This window comes from Mus caroli, unplaced genomic scaffold (genome assembly GCF_978045245.1).
Source record: "Mus caroli unplaced genomic scaffold, Mus_caroli_1 scaffold_2, whole genome shotgun sequence".
Taxonomy (NCBI): Eukaryota; Metazoa; Chordata; class Mammalia; order Rodentia; family Muridae; genus Mus; species Mus caroli.
In genome coordinates, this window is record NW_028227257.1 from 32,847,627 (window position 1) to 32,870,264 (window position 22,638).

At 37.0% G+C, this 22,638-nt stretch overlaps 1 protein-coding gene and 1 pseudogene across 1 annotated transcript in view; one reads left to right on the plus strand and one right to left on the minus strand.

The window, feature by feature from the left end:
- LOC110289197 (glyceraldehyde-3-phosphate dehydrogenase-like) overlaps positions 1-22,638 on the plus strand; it is a 542,712-nt pseudogene that overhangs the window by 221,384 nt on the left and 298,690 nt on the right.
- Positions 1-22,638, minus strand: part of Xrn2 (5'-3' exoribonuclease 2) — a 65,249-nt gene that overhangs the window by 2,982 nt on the left and 39,629 nt on the right. Inside the window, exons 25-29 of the mRNA XM_021183010.3 lie at positions 14,851-14,919; positions 14,631-14,762; positions 12,755-12,882; positions 7,269-7,332; positions 912-1,053 (exon numbers count right to left, since the gene is read on the minus strand). Coding sequence (XP_021038669.1) covers positions 912-1,053; positions 7,269-7,332; positions 12,755-12,882; positions 14,631-14,762; positions 14,851-14,919 — 535 coding nt within the window. The remainder of the gene's footprint in view (positions 1-911; positions 1,054-7,268; positions 7,333-12,754; positions 12,883-14,630; positions 14,763-14,850; positions 14,920-22,638) is intronic.

The following is a 22,638-nucleotide window of genomic DNA, read 5'->3' on the forward strand; positions in this document are numbered from 1 at the left end:
ACAAAAATACACTTTTAAGGTATCAAATGGTTTTCCTTCCATGTCAGAGATCTTGGATTAAAGGGGTGGGGGCACAAAGTAAGAAAAAGAAAGTAGAAAACTAATATACAAAGTACTGCCAAGGCCTGCAGGCAACACCAAGTAAGCAATTTAAAACTCCTCATGCACTGCAGGCGCCTAACTCCAGGAAGACTACACAGCGGAGTTGCAGTGTTCCAAACCCTGTCCCCTACCAAGGATTGGATTAAAGTACGAATCCTGCTCAGGCTCACAGATGGCTAGGGGGATCATATTAAACAGACCTCAGCTTTAACTTGCTAAGACTGAATGGAATTAAGAAGACAAAGCTACATCACCTCAATGTATCTATGAATTATAATGCTCTTCTGCATCACATGGCACTTTTCATTTAGCAAGCAGAAAAATGTGTGGAAAAATCTGCTTCCACAAGGAGGGACTCAACGACAATCAGTTAAGAAAATTCTAGGATGAATAAAGACAACCAGTAAACAAGCACTTTTGTGTTAGTTTTATTTTATTTTATTTTACTTATTTAATTTACTTTCAGCTTCCAGGCAGTCTTCATTTGTTAATGACAGACCTAGTTTAATAATACAATATCCTCTAAGCTAAAAAGAAGTGTTTTGGTGACTGTGACTCCTGTTAATCACCACTGACAGCTATGATAAAGGGGGCTCCTAGGATGGAAGTCTTGAAGACCTCCCATATATAAACTATTTAGGTGAGATGCTTGACATCAATGTGTGTTTAATGATGACAGGAGTTCACGTAAGCTGCTCGATTAACAATTTCTCCAGAAATACTGGTAACAACATATGAATCCCTAAGAGACAAACGGAACAGTGCGCAGTATGCTGCTTTCCCTCTACAGCCCACATTGTATTTCTTACCTGTCTCCCTCCTCGATGGTCGTCCCGTCTGGGTGGATAGCCTCCAGGTCCTCCCAGCATCTGGTACTGATTTGGCTGAAAGGCTGCATTTTGGTTCTGGATCATCCGGTTCCATGGCAGTAGAGGTTCAGCTCCAACACTTCTGTAAAAAGACATTTATATCAGAAGTGAAGCCTGCTTTATTTTACAACACAAGCCTAAAATGGACAGGTTATCTCCTCCTACATTTAAGACAACTCAATTTACCTCGATGTGATATACAGAATGTGTAGTATGATGGCCTTTGTGTCTCAGGTAACCAGTGACGTGTACTGCATTCCATAAAACACCACAATTTATTAAAAGGGATGTTTACAGCTGATGGCTCAGAGGGTCCAAGTGCCTGCCTTACAAGTCTGATGACCCAAGTTCAATCCCCAGAACCCAAGCTGGAATCTCCACATGAGGTAATATCCCACCACCACCACCACATTAGTATGCACATAACGCAATAAATAATTTTTTAAAGGGGGATGCAAAAAGCCAGCTGATAAACTTTTATAAAATATTTTTTATGGTTTTAAATGTGAAGTTTCTTTGTATCTGGATCCACAATCAGCAAGCTGATTACATTTATGATGCTGTCCAAAAAAGTAAACATGTTCAAGTAGGAGAAAGAGGCTTTATTTTAAACAATGTCTGACTCGTTCTTAGATTCTATTCTTTCTAGTTAATTGCAGGTTGCAAGTGAATTCTTACTGCTCAGTATTTTGAATCCAGGGTAGGGAACTTGGCAGTTTTTTCCCATCCATTATTCTGCTCAATATGTCAGAAGGTCTGATGGTGAAGAAACCTTTTCAAGTTCTATTGATGCAGTTTTCAATTGACCATGGTGACCTAGCAACATGAGCACTAATTGGCATGGGCTGACTGGCATTTGGTGTACAGTTTACATGGGAACACAGATTCAACAGCTATTATAACCCAGTTTGCTGTCCCAGATTACTAGTTGAAAGACATGTTTTAATTGTCTTCAAGTGCCTATTTTAACTTTTAGATACACAACAACAGGTAGAAGGCATTAAATCATAACTTAATTAAAACCTGTCACATAAACAATGTAACAAAGATATTTCTAAAGACAATAATCACCATTTAAAATGGAACTTTCCCAATAAGAAGTTTTTAACTTCTACTTACAGTCACAAAAAAATAAACAAACAAAAAAATGTTCCTGTATACTTTAACATTAGAAATTTTGGGGCCAAAGATGATGCCAGGAAGAACTCAGTAAAATTTCTTATATTCACCAAGGTTCTGAATAGCCAGCTTTCACTATAATGATATCAGCATATGAATTTCACTTCTTTGTGGGAGAGAAAATGTTAAGGATAAAAGCCTGAAGTTGGGCTCATTGGATAGTAGACTAATTCTTCTTACAGTTAGCTATTCAAATCTGAAGCTATTCTACTTTCCCTTCAGTTACAACAAGCCTTCCTAAATCAAAACAACAAAAAAGCGAAATAATTATTCTTGTGTAACAGTTCAAAGACAACAGCTGTCTGAAGACTCAAGGAAGGGCAAAGCAACTCTTTATAGACAGGAGTGAACCCAGAGCTCAGATACAGCACACTGCATGTGATTCAGAGTCAGTTCAAAGTCAGAGTGAGGTGCCGATGGTTACGACTTATAATTATCTTGAGGTTATTATCAGTACGAATGAATTCTGGCACGAATGCCCCGTCTGACTGAGAAGAACAGCTCTGTGCACACATAAGGACGGACTCTTCTGACCTCTGCCGAGCTCAGGGACCTGCTGGTGATGGATACCATCAGGGATCATCAATGTGGGACACATGTGCAAAGCCTACAAACCAAAACTGCAGCTCAGACCCTGTACTGTCAGGCATTTTTCTTTTTAGTCTTAGTGAATTTCATGGAATTTCGTTAGCATAATATAAACTGTAAATAAAATTTAAAAGCATTTTTTATATTCTAAAGTTAGAAGGCAAACCCATAGTATAAAACATACAAATTTTCTTTTTGTTCAAAATAATCACTAATGTTTTGGATCAAAGATAATTTCTATGATGAAAATCATTAGTAATAAAATTTCAAGAGAAAGAACAATGTAACAGTGGTATATACTACCATTTTCTGTTTGCTGGCAACAACACCTGTATTTATTTACCATCAACAATCATTTTTATGTTAATTATATTAATTTACAAATATAAGCAAACTGAAACTTTGAAACAATGTTTCTAAAATGCGAGGTGGAAACCCTAAGGTTGGCCTTCCCTAACTTCTAATAAATAGGACTACATGTGGTGGTGCACACCTTTGATCTGGAGGCAGAGGCAATTGGATCTCTGTGAATTTAAGGTCTACTTAGCAAGTTCTAGGCTAGACTACATAGTGGGAACTGTCTCCAAAAAAAAAAAAAAAAAAAAAGCAAAATAAAAATACGAGGTGGTGGTTGTGCAGCCCTTTAATCTCAGCACTTGGGAGGGAGATGCAGGCAGATCTCTGTAAGTTCAAGGCCAGCCTGTTGTACAGAGTGAGTTCCAGGCTAGCCAGAACTACACTAAGAAACTGTCTCAAATATCAAAACAAAACAAAAAACAAAAACAAACACAAAAAGGCATAAATAAATAAATAAATAAATGCAAGAGTTAGTGGTTATAAACTGAGGTAACTTATAAGGCAAGGCACTACTTGCTACTGCAGTGACAACAATATTCTTTTATAAAATTTTTTCTTAGATATTTTCTTCATTTACATTTCAAATGCTATCCCAAAAGTCCCTATACCCTCCCCCCAACTCTGCTCCCCTACCCACCCACTCCCACTTCTTGGCCCTGGCGTTCCCCTGTACTGAGGCATATAAAGTTTGCAAAGACCTAGGGGCCTCTCTTCCCAATGATGGTCGACTGGCCATCTTCTGCTACATATGCAGCTAGAGGCACGAGCTCTGGGGGTACTGGTTAATTCATATTGTTGTTCCACCTATAGGGTTGCAGACTCCTTTAGCTCCTTGGGTACTTTCTCTAGCTCCTTCATTGGGGGCCCTGTATTCCATCCAATAGATGACTGTGAGCATCCACTTCTGTATTGACAACAGTAATCTTTTTTTTTTTTTCCTGAGACAGGGTTTCTCTGTGTAGCCCTGGCTGTCCCGGAACTCACTCTGTAGACCAGGCTGGCCTTGCACTCAGAAATCCGCCTGCCTCTGCCTCCCAAGTGCTGGATTAAAGGCGTGTGCCACCGTGCCCGGCTGACAACAATATTCTTAAGCTCCCAAATTATTGCTCTATAGAGTAGATGGTAACTAAGGCCCACCGATTTGGATAGTTTAAATTTGTATGGTGGTTAATCATATTGTTTAAAGATTTTTTTCCCCCATAATTTAGTTGAGTAACCACAAGTAAAAAAATTAAAGTGAACGGCTGTGTTGTACAGGCTGAAAAGAAACTCAAATGCTGGCTAGTCCTGCATAGAGTCAGCACCATTAACTACAAGTTATTCTGTTTGGGAAAGAGGAACAATGGCTTGTTTTTGAAACAAATCTTTCTGTCTCAACCTTCTCAGTGCCCAGATAACAGATACATGCCACCATGCCTATCTCTCTTTTTTTTTTTAAAGATTTATTTATTTATTATATGTAAGTACACTGTAGCTGTCTTCAGACACACCAGAAGAGGGCGTCAGACCTCATTACAGATGGTTGTGAACCACCATGTGTTTGCTGGGATTTGAACTCAGGACCTTTGGAAGAGCAGTCGGGTGCTCTTACCTGCTGAGCCATCTCACCAGCCCCAACCATGCCTCTCTCTTACTGATTTTTTTTTTTCTTAAGGAAATCACGTGTATTTATTTTTGTGTGTTCACATTTGCCTGTGTGTATATATATGTGTGAGGTTAGAAGACAACTTGCAGGAATTAGTGTTCTTCCACCACTGAGTCCTGGGGACACAAATCAGGTTGTCAGGCTTGGTGACTGTTGCTTTTATCCACTGAGCCCTCAACCAGCTGTATTTTTAGGTCAAAGGGATATATATAGATTTAAGTACTGTCCCAAGGGAAGAAATAATTCAAGACAATATACTATAGTTTAGGAACAAGAGACACTCAAAAGTCATGTTTTAATAGGATTCTTAACAATGCCCCAAAATAGTACACTAGAAATGCTCTAAACTAAGGATTAGAGAAACCTGACTCTCATAAGACTACCACCATCTGTTATCTATAATCTTTTGGTAAAGTAAAAAATGGTTCCTACTCTGTCTTGTAAGGTCTGACCATCGAGAATGACAAGGGCTATGGAAATGAGCAATAAGCTGTGACCACTTATTAGCTAAAGAAGTTTAAGAGAATAAAATGGTTTCCTTCACTAGTACCTGGGAGGCTGAGGCAGAAAGAGTGCAAGTTACAGACCAATGTGGCCATATAGTGAGATCCTACCTCCAAAAATAAAGAGTTCCATTCCCTAAATAACAATTAATGATTCTATAAATGCTTATCTTTAACTTTTTCTTTCAGGGATGATGTTAAAGTATCTAAAACTACCCACCCACCCCACAAAAACCCAAACAAAATGTTCCTTACTTCTGGGTTCACAAAGTCAGGGTAATAACAGTTCTTGGTGAGGATAGAATAAGAACAAGAAAATGATAAAACAGCAGAGCAAGGAAGAGGATACAGATGGCAGTCCTAGACCAACTTTCCATGTGTACAGACCAGAAGGAAAGCTGCTGCAACTACAGATAGAGCCCCAGAAGTGGAGGCTAATCTTTCCTTTCCTTTGATGTGCTGTGGCTTTAAATTATGTTCAGAGTAAATAGTCCGATGAGTTCTGTTCTACTAAAACATTTCTTGGTAACGAGAAACATGGAAGACTGACCTTGGATAAGCTACTGAATGTGTCTCAGTTTCTGTAATAATGAAAATTAACAGCATATCTATGAGAAGATTTTAACACAGTGCTGATAATGTGAAGAAACACATTGGAAATTTTTATTAACATACTGAAGAAGTTAAGAATGATATGAAAAAAACAAATATAACAATTTAGAAGAATTTATCCCTTTATTTGTTTTAAAACGGTGTTAAGCTAGTCATGGTGGCGCATACCTATAATCCCTACTCTCAGACTTGAGAGACTAAGTAAGGCAGGAGGACTGGAAGTTCGAGGTCAGCCTGGGCTATTTTGATGATAATTAAATAGTATGTGCAGTATTCTTTGTGCATGTACAACATATACTTACCAATCATATTCGATTTAAAATATGATTTGCATGAGGTGGCTGACACTATCAGGTGAGTTACACAAATTTTTGTAGCAATCTTGAAGAAAACAACAGAAGGCAATTTTGGAAGAGGTCAAGAGCTGCTAAGTATTTGTGCAAGAAGAGCACTATTTCTGGAACCATTTGTTAATGCACTCCATTCATTGAAGATGTGAACAGATGAAAATGGCTAACTCAGCAAAGTAAAAACAGATTGTAACTGGGAATGTGAGAAAGGAAGCTTTACTTTCATGAAACTCCATTTGCTTTTACATTTATTGATGCTGTCAAAACCAGCTTGGAACAATACATTACACTCTTAAATAAATGATTCTACAGATGATAATATAATTATTCATAACATGCCCATCTGACTTCTCATGGCAGGTTCATCTGACTTAGGAACACAGAACTTATGAGTGACAGAACACATGTCAAACATCCCTTGTTATTAAACCATGTCACATTCTTCCTAGTCCATGGTACTTATTAGACTGCAGATCCCATAATCCTCTTCCGAGTCCCTTCTGCATTTAATTCAGTTCAGTCTTAAGTAGTTAAAGAAACTGTTTTCAGTGGCAACTAATAACTACTGACCTACAGTGACACTGCCCTACAATAGGCCTGTCAGCCCTGAAAAAGTTGTACCAAAGAAGCTGATTAGAACTTGAAGAGGTCTGTGGTAAGAATCAATAGCTGGTCTGTACTAACGCTGTGCTGCTGGCAGACGTGATAAAAGTGGAACACCATTAGTTATGCCTCATTAAACTGCACAACCCTGCTAAAGAGAAATTTGTTTAGCTTGACAAAAACCTAATACAATTTTAAGCTCTGTGTTGCATTTTTTTAGACTACCTCAATGCATCAATAAGATAAAGTCCAAGAAAATCAAGAAACGCAGGAAACTATATAAACAAGAGCATTTAACAAAGGATTGATTACATATTTCCTAAAAACAAGTGCAAAAAAAATATTTGAGGTGAGAAAAAGCATTCTTTCCAACCAGGTACGTTTGGTTTATAAGTAAGCAGCATACCCCAGATATCAATACAGGAAGCATCTAAAGCACAAAAGCTTTATTTAGCATTACCTCTCAAATCTATGCTGCTGGAAAAGAGGAGGAGGACCTCGCCAGGAATCTTGGGGCCTCATATCTGGAAAATAAATGGGAGGAGTTGACAAAATGCTTGCGAAAGCGTCTACCATCACCTGCCAACATGGGTTATAATTCAAAGTCCCTGAAAAAGGAAGGAGATAGCATGTAAACCAAGTAAGCGAGCCAGAATCAGAATTAGCCATTAATGGAAAATAACCAACAGAAAGAATTAGCACAGACTCTCGCTGGTTATATTTTTGTGGCTAACAAGGCAGTTTTGGTAACAACCTTAGCTATACTTACACTTCTCTCTCACTTCCTGTAGTGCGTGGCTATGTATCACATACATAGACTTTTTATGTGTACTTTAAATGTTATAAAAAAAAAAGAAAGGATCTCAGCCTTTTTCATGACTGTACACTGAACTAGTAGGATTAATTCTAATGGAACTATGACACTTGTCTCATGAGTGTGCCAACTGCAACACCATCAAATAGAAAGCATACAATCTTTCCAAAACATACCATCGAGAAAAGCTAATGAAAGAACCCCCTATTTTTCTGTAGTTTCCTCATCATCAACCCCCCACCCCCACCCCATTATTGCAAAGCAGAACTGGCAGTTTTATCTACTTAGATAAAACCAAATGGCTGCTGCTCTCCTACATAAACTGAACATTACAATGAAGGAAAGGTCCATCAAGTCCTGGTCAGGCTCAGCATTCACATTTAAAACACTCAAAGAGGGTAGTATCAACCAACCACTGCTCCTGACTTCTGCCTTCCAGTTATCATCTGCCTCTAGCATGATCTGATGTGACCTGATTAAAACAGCTAGGTCTAAAAGTTGTGCATTCACTATGTGAGGACAGTGGCCACCTCCAGACTACCAGGAGCAAGAACACAGCTTACCAAAACATTTTCAGGCATACAGTGTAATGGAAACACAAACTAAAACCATGCTTTTCAAAATTGCTTTCTAAAAGAAGAAACGAAAGCTTAGACCTAGTTAAAAACCAAAAATGTACAATTTGGTATTACAAAAGAAAAAGAATCCAAAAGGATTAATGCTTTTAACTTTTTTATAAAGCACAAATGGGCCAAGTTAAAGTATGTGATAACTGATGACTGTAGCATGACACAGCTGGCATCCTCTGCTCTGAGCTTCCTGCCCTGCTCCACAGGTCTGAGAAAGCCAGCCTGGGGTTGTTCTCTAGATATGGCCATACTACCCAATAACTGGTACCAACCTGCACAGTTTCCAGCACCAAACTAGGGGGCTCCTCTTTCAAAAAGGAGAGGAAGTCCTTCACCAGAAAAGCAAGTAGTCTCTCTAGCTGAATTATATCCTGTTTTACTGCTTAAAAATGATATCACTAGCAGTAAAGCTGAGTCACAATGTAGAAAAAGCTTCCAAATGGTCCAAAGATGTAAAATAGGGCTCAAAACCTCAGTGGAAATTCTGGAAGCTAATTATGCAGGTCACAGAAATGGGAGAACAAAGTTCCTTATTCTGGGACCAGAATGATTCAGACTAGAAATTGTCAGAAAAATCAGTATTTTATCTTATCTTTTGAGACAGGGTCTCATGTATCTCAGGCTAGCCTCATAATCTAAGTAGCCAAGATGACCTTGAACTTTTGATCCTCTTGCCTCTATTTGTTTGGTATTAGAGTGAGCTACAGGACCATGCCTGGTAAATATGGTGCTGAAAAATGGAGCCCAGGGCTTTAGGCAGGACCAATTACCAAGTGAACTAAACTTTAACCCCAAAGGAAATCTTAAACAGGTAAAGCCTAGAAATTCATATAAGAATGACAATTGTTTCCTTTGTGAGGCTTCCTTAGATGGAAAACTTAGGACATTTACTAAACAATGACCTGCAATCTATGAGAAAATAGACCACTGAAAATTAAAATAAATTATTTGTACTTTTTCTGATTTCTTCGTTAAACTTGACGACCAATGACCTATTCAGATGGTATACAAAAATTAGTAAGAATCCGTTAAAATGTTTAAAAACTTGTATTTTTTATGTCTTTACATTTACAAAATTAGGTAAAAGACCGACAAAAGTAAACAAAACCAAACCACCAGAATGACTGATTCAGATGCTGTTCAGCTCTACTTTGCATGCCTGCGCTTCACCCTGGAAACATGTTTATCATTAAGACTTCATTCTCTAAGTCTGGTTCCATGGTGTATCCTAATAACCACAGAATGCATACCCTACACAATACTTAGAAAAGCTTTCACATGAAAACCCGATTTATTCAAGATCAACTAAAGGCAATGAAAAGGACATATGCACATTAAAATAAACTTTCAAGAGCCATTTACCCTAATGTTTTCTGAAAATGAAGGGGGAAAATGTTTATTTTCTCCTAGAAAGTATGTAATTGGAGGATAATGGCATCTCAACCATCTCTTCACATATATTAAATTCAAACATGATGTACATTAAATTAACCATAAGATTATTTTTAAGAACTAATACAGTAACACAGAAGCATCAAGGGCGAGCATTTCCTAACAGTCTATAAGTGCTAGAAAATAGTGACAAACATTCATTCCCATGTCACCATTTGCAGGTACATCAAGTGCTTCCATATTTAATTCTCATTTTCAGAACAACCCTTTTTCACATAATCTTAACATTAGCAAAAATAGTGTTTTGCTAAAACTTGAACTAATAATATAAAATTTAAAATTTTTCTCTCATATATTATTAAACATTCTTTGCTTTTAATCCAAAAAGAAAAGTAAAAAACAGCCACAAATATTTTCAAAGCCACCTTTAAACAAATTTTTTCATGTAGCTCTAAGTAATACACATAGCTCTTAAGTATTCATAAAGTAGAAATATTTCTTGGCTTATAAGTAATGAAGCAGACAGTAAAACACACTTATTACCATTCATTTGTATGACTCTAACAGAAGATCTTTTTGAGTGGGAGGAAAAAAACCTACGAGACAATGAGTTGCACTTCAGAAGGCACAAGAACAAGGAAGGGGCAGTTAATATTTTTCCTTTGGTCTTTAAAAAGGTAGTATCCCTTTTCTAGAGCTCTAAGGCCACATAAACCAGCTTCAACAACAGTTTCTCAAGTGACAATTTACTTAATCAGCATGGCAATCACAGAAAAGATTTCACGTTAACTGATTGCAATAATAACAAGTCACTTTTCAAATGCAGATAAGTGACAAGTTTGCTGATCAAAATGAAGAGAAGTCACGTGCCACTTTCTCTAGAATGCAAAACCTGATGCTTTATTCATATTGACTACTCAGGTCTACACCCGATTCCAAAAAGTTATCAAAAAACAAAGAATTAATTATATATAATGTGACCCAAGCTGTCACATTAAAGGTAAACTAAAGACCAACAATAAGAGACACCAGCTGATAGAAGAGGCACTTTGACCAAATGGTTCATCTTCAGTGTATTTTACACCATACCATATTAAATAAAATAATTATGACACGAAAAATGCTTTTGAAAAGTTAAGTGGCTTAGTTTTCAATTTTACTAAAATAAAACAGTTTCTAACCAAAACTTCAAATTTATAATTTATAATTAGTGATGTTCTATGGGTTATGAACTCCTGTTAAGCAAAGCACCACTAACCTAGGCTAGCACTTACCAAAGAGGGATATTTTACACTTTGTTTTGTGGGTTTGGGTTTTGTTGAAACAAGGTCTCCCTCTGTGACTCAGTCTGACCTCAAATTTGTGGAATCTTACTCCCACCTTTGTTCCACCAATCTGCTAGGATGTATGCTAGTAAACCCAAAGCAACTAAGTTTTGGTATTATGCTTTTCCTGTGTGCGTGCACGCATGCGCGTGTGCTAAGATTTATTTTTATTTATCTGTTATGGATGTTTTACTTTCACACATCTGTCTACAATGTGCGTGCTATGCTGTCAAAGTCTAGAAGAAAATAGCAGATTCCCTGAAACTGGAGTTACTGATGGCTGTGAGCTACCACATAAGTGCTGGGATTTGAACCATGTCCTCTGAGAGTGATGGCATTGTAATCAATTTCAGAGAGTCATGCAAACCAGCAAAGTCACACAATCAGACACCATACCTGATAACAAGTGAGTCCTGAGAGAAATGAGACCTTCAGAACCTATTTCTTCTCATGTCCTATATCCAAACGTCTGTGCTTTAAGTTAGAAAATGGTTTATAAATCAACTAACATTAAAACCATGACAGGCACAGAGCACAGACACTTCTAACAATTACCTACTTTAGCAGCTGGCACTCTAACAGCTAGCTACTCAGCATACCTAAAAGTAACGCCTGGCTCTGTGGCATACAGCACTGAGGTATTATTCGGATCAAGAGTGGTTTAAGTCTGGTGTGGTGAATACATCAGAAATCTAAAACAGAAAATTTTCTGTAACTCTGAGGCCAAGCAGGGCTATATACTGGCTAACAAAACCTTACCTCAAAAATAAACAAACAATAGTAATAACAATTGAGTTGGAAAGTAGAGAAGTGAAAGGAAGAAGGGAGAGATTTAAAGATTTTTATGTTTTCTGCATTAAAGCAGCACTTTTTATTCCAGGTCGTAGCAGAGATCAAACACAGAACCCTGACAAGAAAGATAAGGGCTCTGCTGTTGAGCCAAATCCCCAGCTCCCACCCTTCTTTTGGAATTTAATTTATAAAATACTACAAACATTAAAAACATAGATTTTAAGTGTCAATGCCCCTCAAACATAACAAATGCTAGTTTCTTGCCAATGCTTTTCTCCCCCATGCTGTCCTTGTCTGGTTGGGTAGCAACTATATGAAGATAGTTTAGAGAACCTGGCCCATGATCTGTATCTTCCTGATGAACAAGCACAGCCATGGATCTCAAATGTAGCATTAAGTAGGAATAAAATTAAAATCAGTGGTAAATAGCATATGTAACACTCAACTATTTTCCTTCACTACTATGGAAATCAAAATATACTACTTCCTTTATGGTTAGCATTATCAACTATTTATAACTCAGGTTTTGAGAGGTGAAAGAGGCCAAGGTTTTTTCAGATGAGAGATATTACTACTTAACACCTGGCTTTATGTTTGGTAAAACTAACATACAATTTGGTCCAAGATAGGAATACTTTTGTCTATCAGCATCTAAATGATCACTATTTTATATCTAATAAACCTATTTAACTGTTTGAATACTTTAGTTATCAATGGATAAACACATACCTCTTCCTGCATAGGTTAACTCAGAAATAGGTTTATAAATAAAGAAAAGGAAGATTCAGTTCACCTTATTCAGTAAGCTAAATACAAACAAGACAGAAAGTAATTGAAAGAATTTGTATAAAGTATTCTCTTACAAGTCTTCTAGCAATGTTTAATTCTATCTCTAAATCAAAGCAACAATCTTTCTTGGCAGTGAGGATGGGAAAGCAACCTTTGCTGTCGTAGTTTATTTAGAATATACAATGACCAATCAGTAAAAACTTACTTGACATAAGTTTTGGGATCTGAGCTTGACCTCTCAGCAGTGGCCTGTAAGTGTTCCCCTGGTAATTGGCAGGTGGTAGTGTAGTGTTCGTATAAACACTCGTTCCCGAGCCTCTTGGTGTAACATGGCTGTAAAAGAGACCCTTACATAAGAAAACAGAGAGAGCTATATACAGAGATTATACTAATATGTTAAGCTGACAAATCAAACATTGGTAGTTTCCTCTTTATTGTTAGACCTGATTAATATAAAAATGGGGTTTGAAATTAAACTAAGGTTCCAAACTATACACAATTGTAATGGTGATAGGAAATGTTCATCTACCACATTAAGATGTGCATAGTATTTGTTCAGTTGCTGTCACTACTAATCACTATTCTATATTTTGCTATTTCAATTTACCATCTCAAATACTGCCAGGTGGTTTTCATTACTCTTAATAGCAATAGCATAAAAGCTTTAGACTATTTCACTATGTTAATGTCTCATATTTTACTAAACCTTTTCTCATTTAGAGCTAGTATTACATATGTCGGTGACCAAGACATTACGTGTACAGCTATGCTACTTAAAACTATTTTCTCGAGGTAAGCTCCAAGTAATAAGAATTTAGATAAAATATCTTTGAAACTCAGAACTCTACTTAGCCACCACCTTGTCATCATGAGGTAGGTGCAATTATTATCCACTTTACATATTAGGGAACTGACATGTAGACGGTATAGTAACTTTTATAAATACAGGAAGAAGCTTAGAAAAAAAGGAATCCTACTCTTAACCTCTAAGCCACAATTTTCTATTATTTGATATATAAATTACATGCTGCTAGAAACTTTCTGCCTGAATTACCTTTTCACTTTTTAGGTGTCTCATTAACATCAAAATACCTATAAATGAGTTATTTTAATTCCTGAATTGTGAGTTATTAACATTTCCTCCAGCAAGCTGCTTTGAAACAGGGTCTTGCTTTGTAGCCTGAGTTGGCTTCCGACTTGTGATCTTGCCTGAGCTTTCCAAGTACCATAGGCATGTGCTACCACACCCACCCCAGACCATCTATTTTTAATCCCAGCCTGAACTTTCGTTGTTTCAAAGTCCTCTAAACATAGTTTCTTCTATAGCTAAGAAAAACAATTCAAAAGCTAATAAGGGTAAAAGATAAAAACCACAAATTTATATAGGAAATACAGATGACCAAATAAACATCTTAGCTGGCAAAACATTGGCAATGCAAACATCAATGATATACCACCTTTCATGCATAAGTAAACACTAATTTAAGAGCCTAGTGCCTTTGTTTTATTTATTTAATGAATGTATTGGTTAACACGTCATCAATTATTTATTTAATGAATGTATTGGCTAACACTTCATAAAGACACTCTTGTAATAATACATAACAAATCCAAAACTTGACAGTAAAGACAATATTTCATTCCTTTGTCTGTTAGAAAACTAGATAAAAACCTGTTAGGAGAATATACTCTTCATGCAACATATCATCAGCACATAGGAAATACAGAGGTGAACATCTAAAAAAGAAGTTAATCTGCACTCTGAAGGCAGAGGCAAGTGGATCTCTGGGTGTTTAAAGTCAGTTTGATCTCTGTAGTGAGTTCCAGGCCAATGCTACAGAGAGATACTGTCTCAATAGAGACAGAGATATATACACAGACAGACAGACAGACAGACAGACACAGACAAGGCAGGAAGAGGAGGAAAAAGATGATTATCAAAATCACTAATCTAGATACAAAGTGGTATGCTGTGTCATCTCTTAAATATCTGTAGCAGTAATACTGACTTGTTTATGGAATAACTCAAGAAAACAATAACAAAAACCTCATAATATACAAACAGGAATTACACAACTTACCCTAAAGTTCTAAAGGCCGCCTGGTCCAGGTGAACAGGCCGCCGGTCTCGGTTAAAGCCAAGCTGAGGTTTCCATTGCCGCCCATTGCTGGATTTTTCCCAGTCACCAGGTTTCAGAACTGTTGCTGGCTTTCTGGCCATTTAAAAATACACTATTTAGGATACAGGGATGAACACTGCCACAAAACACACGTCTTAGGTAGGTAGTTTACTGTTGTTACCTTGCTCCTGGAAGCATTGCAGCTTTAAAAACATAATCTTCAGCAAACTGTGGATCTTTAAAATTAATACTGAAAGAGAACAACGAAAAACTGAATGATCTGATGGTGTCATTGGTTTTAATTTTCAAGGAAACAAAGACACTAAACAAAGATGTCTAACCAGAATAACTAAAACTGAAAACTGTCCAAATTGTTATCGTAGACAATGATTTTGTCAAATGGTTAAATATCTTCCTTAGCAAACTACCTCTGATCTCTATTGCATTGTCTTCAGGTAACTTTCTCTATAGAAAGAGCCAGCTTCTAGATAACTGTAAATGATCACAGAAAAATAAGAAGACATTATCCCAATTCTTAAGAATTTCCAGTGTAATACTGGAAATGCTGAGAAAACTTATAACAAAATATAAAATGTGTACACAAATATTTGATAATCAAGTGTGCTAGACAGTTTTATGGCAACTTGACACAAGCTACAGTCATCTGACAGGAGAGAACCTCAATTAAAAAAATGCCTCCATAAGATCAGGCTGTAGGCAAGCCTGTGGGACATTTTCTTAATTAGTGATCGATGGGAGAAGACCCAGCCTACCAAGGGTGGTGCCAATACTGAGCTGGTGGTCCCAGATTCTACAAGAAAGCAGGCTTGAGTAAGTCAGAAAGCAACATTCCTCCACAGCCTCTCCATCAGCTCCTGCCCCCAAGTTCCTGCCCTTTTTGAATTCCTGTCCTAACTTCCTTTGATGATGAAAAGTGACATGAAGTGTAAACTAAATAAACCCTTTCTCCCCAAGTTGCTTTGATCATGGTCTTTCATCACAGCAATAGAAACCCTAATAAAGACAGCAACCAATGAGGGGAAACAAACATTAAGAGCAACACTAAACATCACACACCCTAATCTAATAAAGTTTTGGTTAACACTTAAAGCTATACTGAATAATTCAATTAAATTCCCTTTCTGGTGGTGGTAGGTGTGTATACATAGCCCCCTAAATTGTTAGGTATATATCCAAGTCTTTCTTCTGACTCAGCGATGGCCATTCTAGAAGTTTAGTTATATATCAGGTTTATACTCAAGAATGCTTATGACATCCTTATTCAGCATGTTGTAATTTATAATCTAAATGTGTGAATTTCAGCTTATTAAAGAAAAAAGGTTCATTCTTGGAAGACAGGTTAAAAAAACAGCAAAATATGACATGGGCAAAATATAAACACAATAGAACAAACATGTTTCAATTTATTATCTATGATTTTCTCTGTATAATCACTATCTTCTTGTCAATCCTATCTTTTTAATATTTTTCCAAATTACTCTTAGGATTGAGGTTGTTATAGTCAGTAATTTTTTTTTAACTGAATCATTTAGCTGATATTTTGAGTCAGCTAATTCTTTTCTTTCTTGTTCAGTTTCACCATTTTTACAATTAGGATCCATGTGTTACAGAAGAAAAAAAAAACTTACCCATACTGAGACCTCAATTGCGTATTTTAAATACACAAATCACACTTAAAATAAAAATTAGCACAAGTACAAGAAACCACTGAACAATACTTCATTTAGTCAGTTGGTTCATCTTCCGTTTACTTACGACTCTCTTTATCTCTAGTGTGTCTTACTAGGCTAGGTGGAAGGAGGACAAAACAGGACCAGCAGTAAAATGTCTCAGAATAGTGTACTGAACACAGAAATTATGTGTTTGCTGTCACCGGGGCTTTGCAAACACAAGGAGGGAAACACTGCTATATACTCTCTCAGGTACTCAGTCTCCTAACAGCTGACATACTTCCTTCAGTATGTTTCCAATCTGCTAGGTTTCCAATTATACACACATCAGGGTGGCAGTCTGGACACAGACTGATTAGGCACCAAGCTATCTCCCCTTCTAAACTGAGAAATAAAGAATGTTTCATAGTTGTCTTACAAATAAGGAGAGTAGACATGCAATAAAAGACACAGAACAGATGACAAGTTAAAGCTATGTGTTCACCTGCCTCCTATAAACCAAGGTGTACATGAATGAGGGAGAGGGGGGGAACAAGGGAATTCTTTTATCAGGGGATCAAGGAAAACACAAGGGGCTGCAATTTAAGGTACAATAAGTGAGACTAATTATGGAATGGCAGAAAAAGATACTGCAGAAATCTACAAAACACCTGAAATTAAAACCAATCTTACTCAAACCATTCCAAAAGACTGAAAAAAGAGACTATGTCACAATTTATTCTATGAGGCTAGAATTAATCAAACACCAAGTTACATATAAAGACATATCGCAAAAGTAGCATACAAGCTAGTATTTCTGATGAACACATATATAAAAATTGTCAACAAAATCCTGTCAAGCCGATTCTGACAGCACATCGAAAAGATCAAACATCGGGTTTATCCCAGAGATGCAAGAACATTCTTACAAGTCAATAAAGGTAGTGCCTCTGGGATGGTTTGAATATGCAATGTCCTTCATACACTCATGATTTGAACTTGGATCGCTACTGCACGGTTACACCATTTGTGGAGGTTGTAGAAACCAGGAGGTGACTACCTGGAGGAAGCAGGTCAGTGGGGAGCGGGTCCTTGTGAATATGCATTTATGGCTACTTCCTACAACATTCTGTTTCCTGGTTAGTCATGAAATAAAACAACTCTCCTCTGCTTCACATTTCCATCATCATAATGTTTTGCCCAAGTTTGTGAGGCCAAACAGCTATGGCCCAAACTATTTAAAACCGTAAGCTCAAATAATCTATCCTCTTGTTTCAGGGATTCTATCATAGCAACAAGAAAGTAACTAAGGCAGCATTCCATTAACAAAGTGAAAGGCAAAACAGTATGATCCTCTTAATTAATGTACCCAATAAAATCCAACATTCTTTCATGATAAAAACCCTCAGCACAGCAGGAAAATATGCCAACATAACAAAGGCTATGTATGAAAAAGCACAACCAACTTTAAGCTTTAAAGGGAAAAGGTTGAGTGTTTCCTCTGATAGATGGGAAAATACAAAGATCAACACTCATATCTAACATAATTTTGCTATGGTAATAAAGTAAGACAAAGAGATAAACATCATCCCAAGTAGAAAAAAAATCATAAGCCAGCTAACACTGTTGTCAGATTAAATGCTCTTATATAGAGAATCCCCCGAAGACTACCAAAAACCCAATGGAACTGATAAATCTGGTAAGGATACAGGATATAAAAATCAACACACACACACACAATGAGAAAGAGAGAGAAAAGAGAGGGGAGAAAGAGAGACAATCCCCCCAACCCCCAATTACTAACAAACTCTTGCTGAAAAACAAATTTTAAAAAAGCAGTCTCGTATGGCTAAAAGAAATGGCTCAGCAGTTCAAGGCACTTGCTGCTCTTTGCAGAGGACCTGTACCCACACCAGGCAGCTCACAACCACTATAACTCTAGTTCCAGAGGATCCAGCATCTGCTTCTAACATCCTCAGGTACTTGCACAAACATTCAAGCACACACACATAAAAAGCATTTTTTAGAGGCCGTATCATCCCCAATATTCAATGTTTTAAAGGAGGAAAAACTAGGAATAAATTAAACTAAGAAAGTAAAATATATCTGCTATCAAAATGATGACAGTGACAAAAAGTTCACGATATACAAAAAGGTAGAGATGTATCCCAAGCTCAAGAAACAGCCTTTAATATTGCTATAATGTTCATATTACCAAAAGCAGTCTAAAGGTATAAAACAATAGCCATGAAACTACAAATACCACTCTTCATAGTATTATGAAGAATAATCACATAATCAACATGGGATCCATAGCAAATAAAGCATCCTGAGCAAAACCAAACAAAGCTGACATGCCACAGACTTTGACTTCAAAATGCAGACACAGAAACCAGCAGACCATGACAAAAACTTCAGAAATTAATTTGTGTCTTCACAGCCACCTGAGTTTGACAAAGGTATAAGAACATACAATGCTCAACAAATAATGTTGGGAAAATGTATATACATATGCAGAAAAATAAAAGCTAGCCACCATGTTTCACCTTAAACAATTAACTCAAAAGATACAAATATATGACCAGTGATTATAAAACTACTAGAACAGGAAAAATACTTCAGGATTTAGAGTAGGTAAAGATTATTTATTGAATGGAAGTAAGTATATGCAAACTATTAACCAGACAGAAGCTATAATACCCAGATTATGTAATGAAATGACAAAATTTAAAGGCTAGTGGATATCTCTCAAAAGACAAGACAAATGGCTAGCAATTATATGAGGGAAACAGAGTCACAAGTCAGCAAGGAATTCAAATCAACCAGAAGTCCTTCCAATTCAGTATTACAGCTTTACTATTAAAAAGACAAAAAGTAACAAATGTTGATGAGGATCTAGAAAGGGGATTTTTAAAAATGGTTAATTTTTTTTAAACAGTAGGCTTGAGTTACTGCTGCTGCTTTGTGGTCTGTGAATTTAGGATCTCATTTTTAAAAAATAATCTTTGCCTACTCCAAATCCTGAAGTATTTTCCCTTTTCTAGTAGGTTTAACTGCTGGTCACTACAAACACAACCCAACTGGCCATAAACTCTTGTTCTTCCTGCCTGAGCCTCCTGAGTCCTCAAGATGGACAAGGAACTCTCACATACTGTGGGAACACATGTTATAGCTCCATTATGGGAAAAGTTTTACAATTCTAAAACAAAACAACAACAACAACAACAACAACAACAACAAACAAAAAAACCCTAAAAGACACAATGCCTATAAGGCAATCCCACTGCCAGGTATATAACTAAAAGAAACAAAAAGATGGCTACATCTCCACATCTACTGCAGCAATATTCTCAATAAACAAGATACAGTCACTAATATAGCCTTGTACAAAAATAATGATAAAGAAATGTGGTGCATACAGTGGTATACTGCATTTACAGGGAATTTTTAAAGTTGTGTTGTGCACAGCCCCAAAAAAACTATATCACCTGCAGTACACTCACAAGTAAACACAAGTCAAAGATTTCAATTAAGGTATTTTTTTAAAGGGAACAGAGACATGGTCTTCTTCCCAAGACCAAAGAAAAGCTTAATTTAATTGAAGTAGTCCTTCTCAATAGAGATCTATGAGAACTGTAAACCCTACAAAAATAATGTACTTACCAAATTCTCCCAAGGAACACACAAAGCTAGTACTATTCTACAGTACATACAACAAATGTCTAAACTCTCCAGTCTTTATTGTCATGTGGAAAACACCTAGCAAGTTTAGGCGAGAGCCTTCACTAGGCATCTGAGATAATGTGGAGCTCGTCAGGAAGCACATGCAATGTGGAGATGAGACCAGAATGATGTTCCAGTTCAAATGAGAGGCTGAGATGCAAATGTACCAGCAAGTTACCTGTGGGATGACCTGAAACTAGAATAATGAAGAAAGCCAGCCAAAGAATAAGCTCCCAGGAAGAGAAAACAGTCCTGGGTGCGAAAGATCATTTCCTCTAAATCAGTAGACAAGGCTGGCCTCAAACTCAAGAAGTCTGCCTGCCTCTGCCTCCTAAGCTCTGGATAAAGGCGTGCACCAGCACGCACTTACTGAGGTAACAATGAGATTTGGTTAAGAGCTCAGACTAGCATTTGGGAAGAGAGATACACTTATTTACAAAAAATATGCAAGTAACTTTATGTACCGTTGCTTTAAGTGTTTAAAATGTTCAACTTCCATACTTAGGCTCTGAAGGAAAAAAATTTTAAGCCAATATAGAAAATAATTCCCCAAACTCCTCTCAGAGCCACACCCACACAATAATTTTTATATTAAGATAGTACAAATCATTTAGAAAGAGAAAAAGTACCTAAGAGTAAATTCTGACATTCTAATTCAGGGGGCAAGGATAATCTTAAAGACTAAACCATTCTTTTCTTTGAATATCTGAGGCCACAGTAAGAATAGTCTTTCTCCTAAAGTTAAAGACTTCTACAATTTTAAATAATTCCTTTAAAAGTTCTTTCATGGTTTTTTTAGAAATGTAGTTTCCAATGTGGTAACGTTAGCCACAGCACAAACTTATTTCCGAAAGCAAAATACCTAGTAGGCAAGATCCAAAGAGGAAAAAAATCTATTACAGTTCAAAAGCCTTTTAAAAGAACATTTCATCTATTGATATATTTGTTTATGCAGCAGCACATATACTGTTGTGGCACAAGTATGAAGGACAGAGACAGTTTGTAGTTTTCTGGTTCTCTACTTCCATGTGGGCTTCAGAGACTGAACCAGTCTACCAGGTTTAATGGCAAGCACAGTTACCGACTGATATATCTTTGGCTACGGATGATCTGTTATACAGGTCCAAACATTTCAGATTCCTTCACTTCTCTCAGGTTTATTATTTTTAAATTGTTCAGGTAGAGCACTGAAGAGAAACATACAGATGACCATCTACAAGCTCCACAACCAGAAACAGAAACCAGGTGTGCACAACTTATCCAGGAAGAGGAAGCAGAGCAACAGCTGAACCCTCACTTTAGGTCCAATGAAAAGGAAAGACAGTATACAAATGGCCGGTGGCAGAAGGCCTATAGCTGTATGGTAGGACCCTTGCCACAAAGCCTTAAACAAAAGCACCTAAACCAGGCCAGCCTGTAGACTCAAAAGGCTGCTTAGCCAAGTCAGAGAACCATGTTGAGATTTACATTATTCCATGCAACTCTATGCACCTGAGAATATTTTCACCTGCTTTTACCTAACATAGATGTAACCATGCTGATTCAACATTGGTTTCCTCCTACCAGCTGAGAGTATAACACACCCCTTCCTTCCAGTTGTATTTCTCTCATTTTAACTTCCTCACAAATGTGATAGAGGTGAAATTAATAAAAGTGTAGATCCTAAATATCGTTGAAAATAAACTAGCACATTTATTTGTATACCATACAAGATCCTGTAGATGCATGACATCTCTTCTGACTTAGTTCATTTTAAGAATTATTCTTAGGAGCTGTCAAAATGGTGCAGAGGGTAAAGGCACTTACTGCACAAACCTGGTGATCGGAATTTAATCTCTGAAACCCACATGAAGGTAGAAGAAAAGACCCAACTCCACAGAGCTGTCTTCTGACAGGCACATGTGCTTGTGCAACCTCCTCCCCAACCCCGCCCTCTGAGCTCACCATGTACCTGCATGTCTCATAACAAATTTTAAAACAAAAAGAAATTATTCTGACAAATGCTATTTCAACATTACTGTTTAAGAATGGGAGCACTCTATTCAAAGCAGGGAGAAAACTCCAAATGACAACCTTCATTTTTCTTCTACCTTTCCCTATCCACTCTGGGATTAATGCTAACCCAGCATGGCAATGCAAACTATTCTTGCAGGGAAGTTTTGATGATTCATACACTTGACATTTTAAAGCACTTAAAGAGTTTGCAGAATTGTGACATTCTATGAGGAGAGGTTATCTAGTTCAGTGTCCTACAAAGGACTGCAGGCAGTGTCAGCTAAACCCTCCCCAGTGGTTTCCGCCATGCAATCTGCTGCTGAGTGTATGCATTCCACTTCCTTCAGGCTTTGGATTCATAGTTACCTATCTGCCAGCTGTGAGCCTTATAAATACTGTGGTAATCGTTACATTTAAAATTCCATTATACACAATCCAATTAAAAGAAAAATAACCCTTCCTGAAGACGTGAACTTGAAGTACCCTAGTAATTTGTGTAATAACACACTTTCTCAATACTAAAGATAAGACCAGATATGACAGGAACCAATCCAAAGTCAATCTGAGAAAAGAGTTTCTCA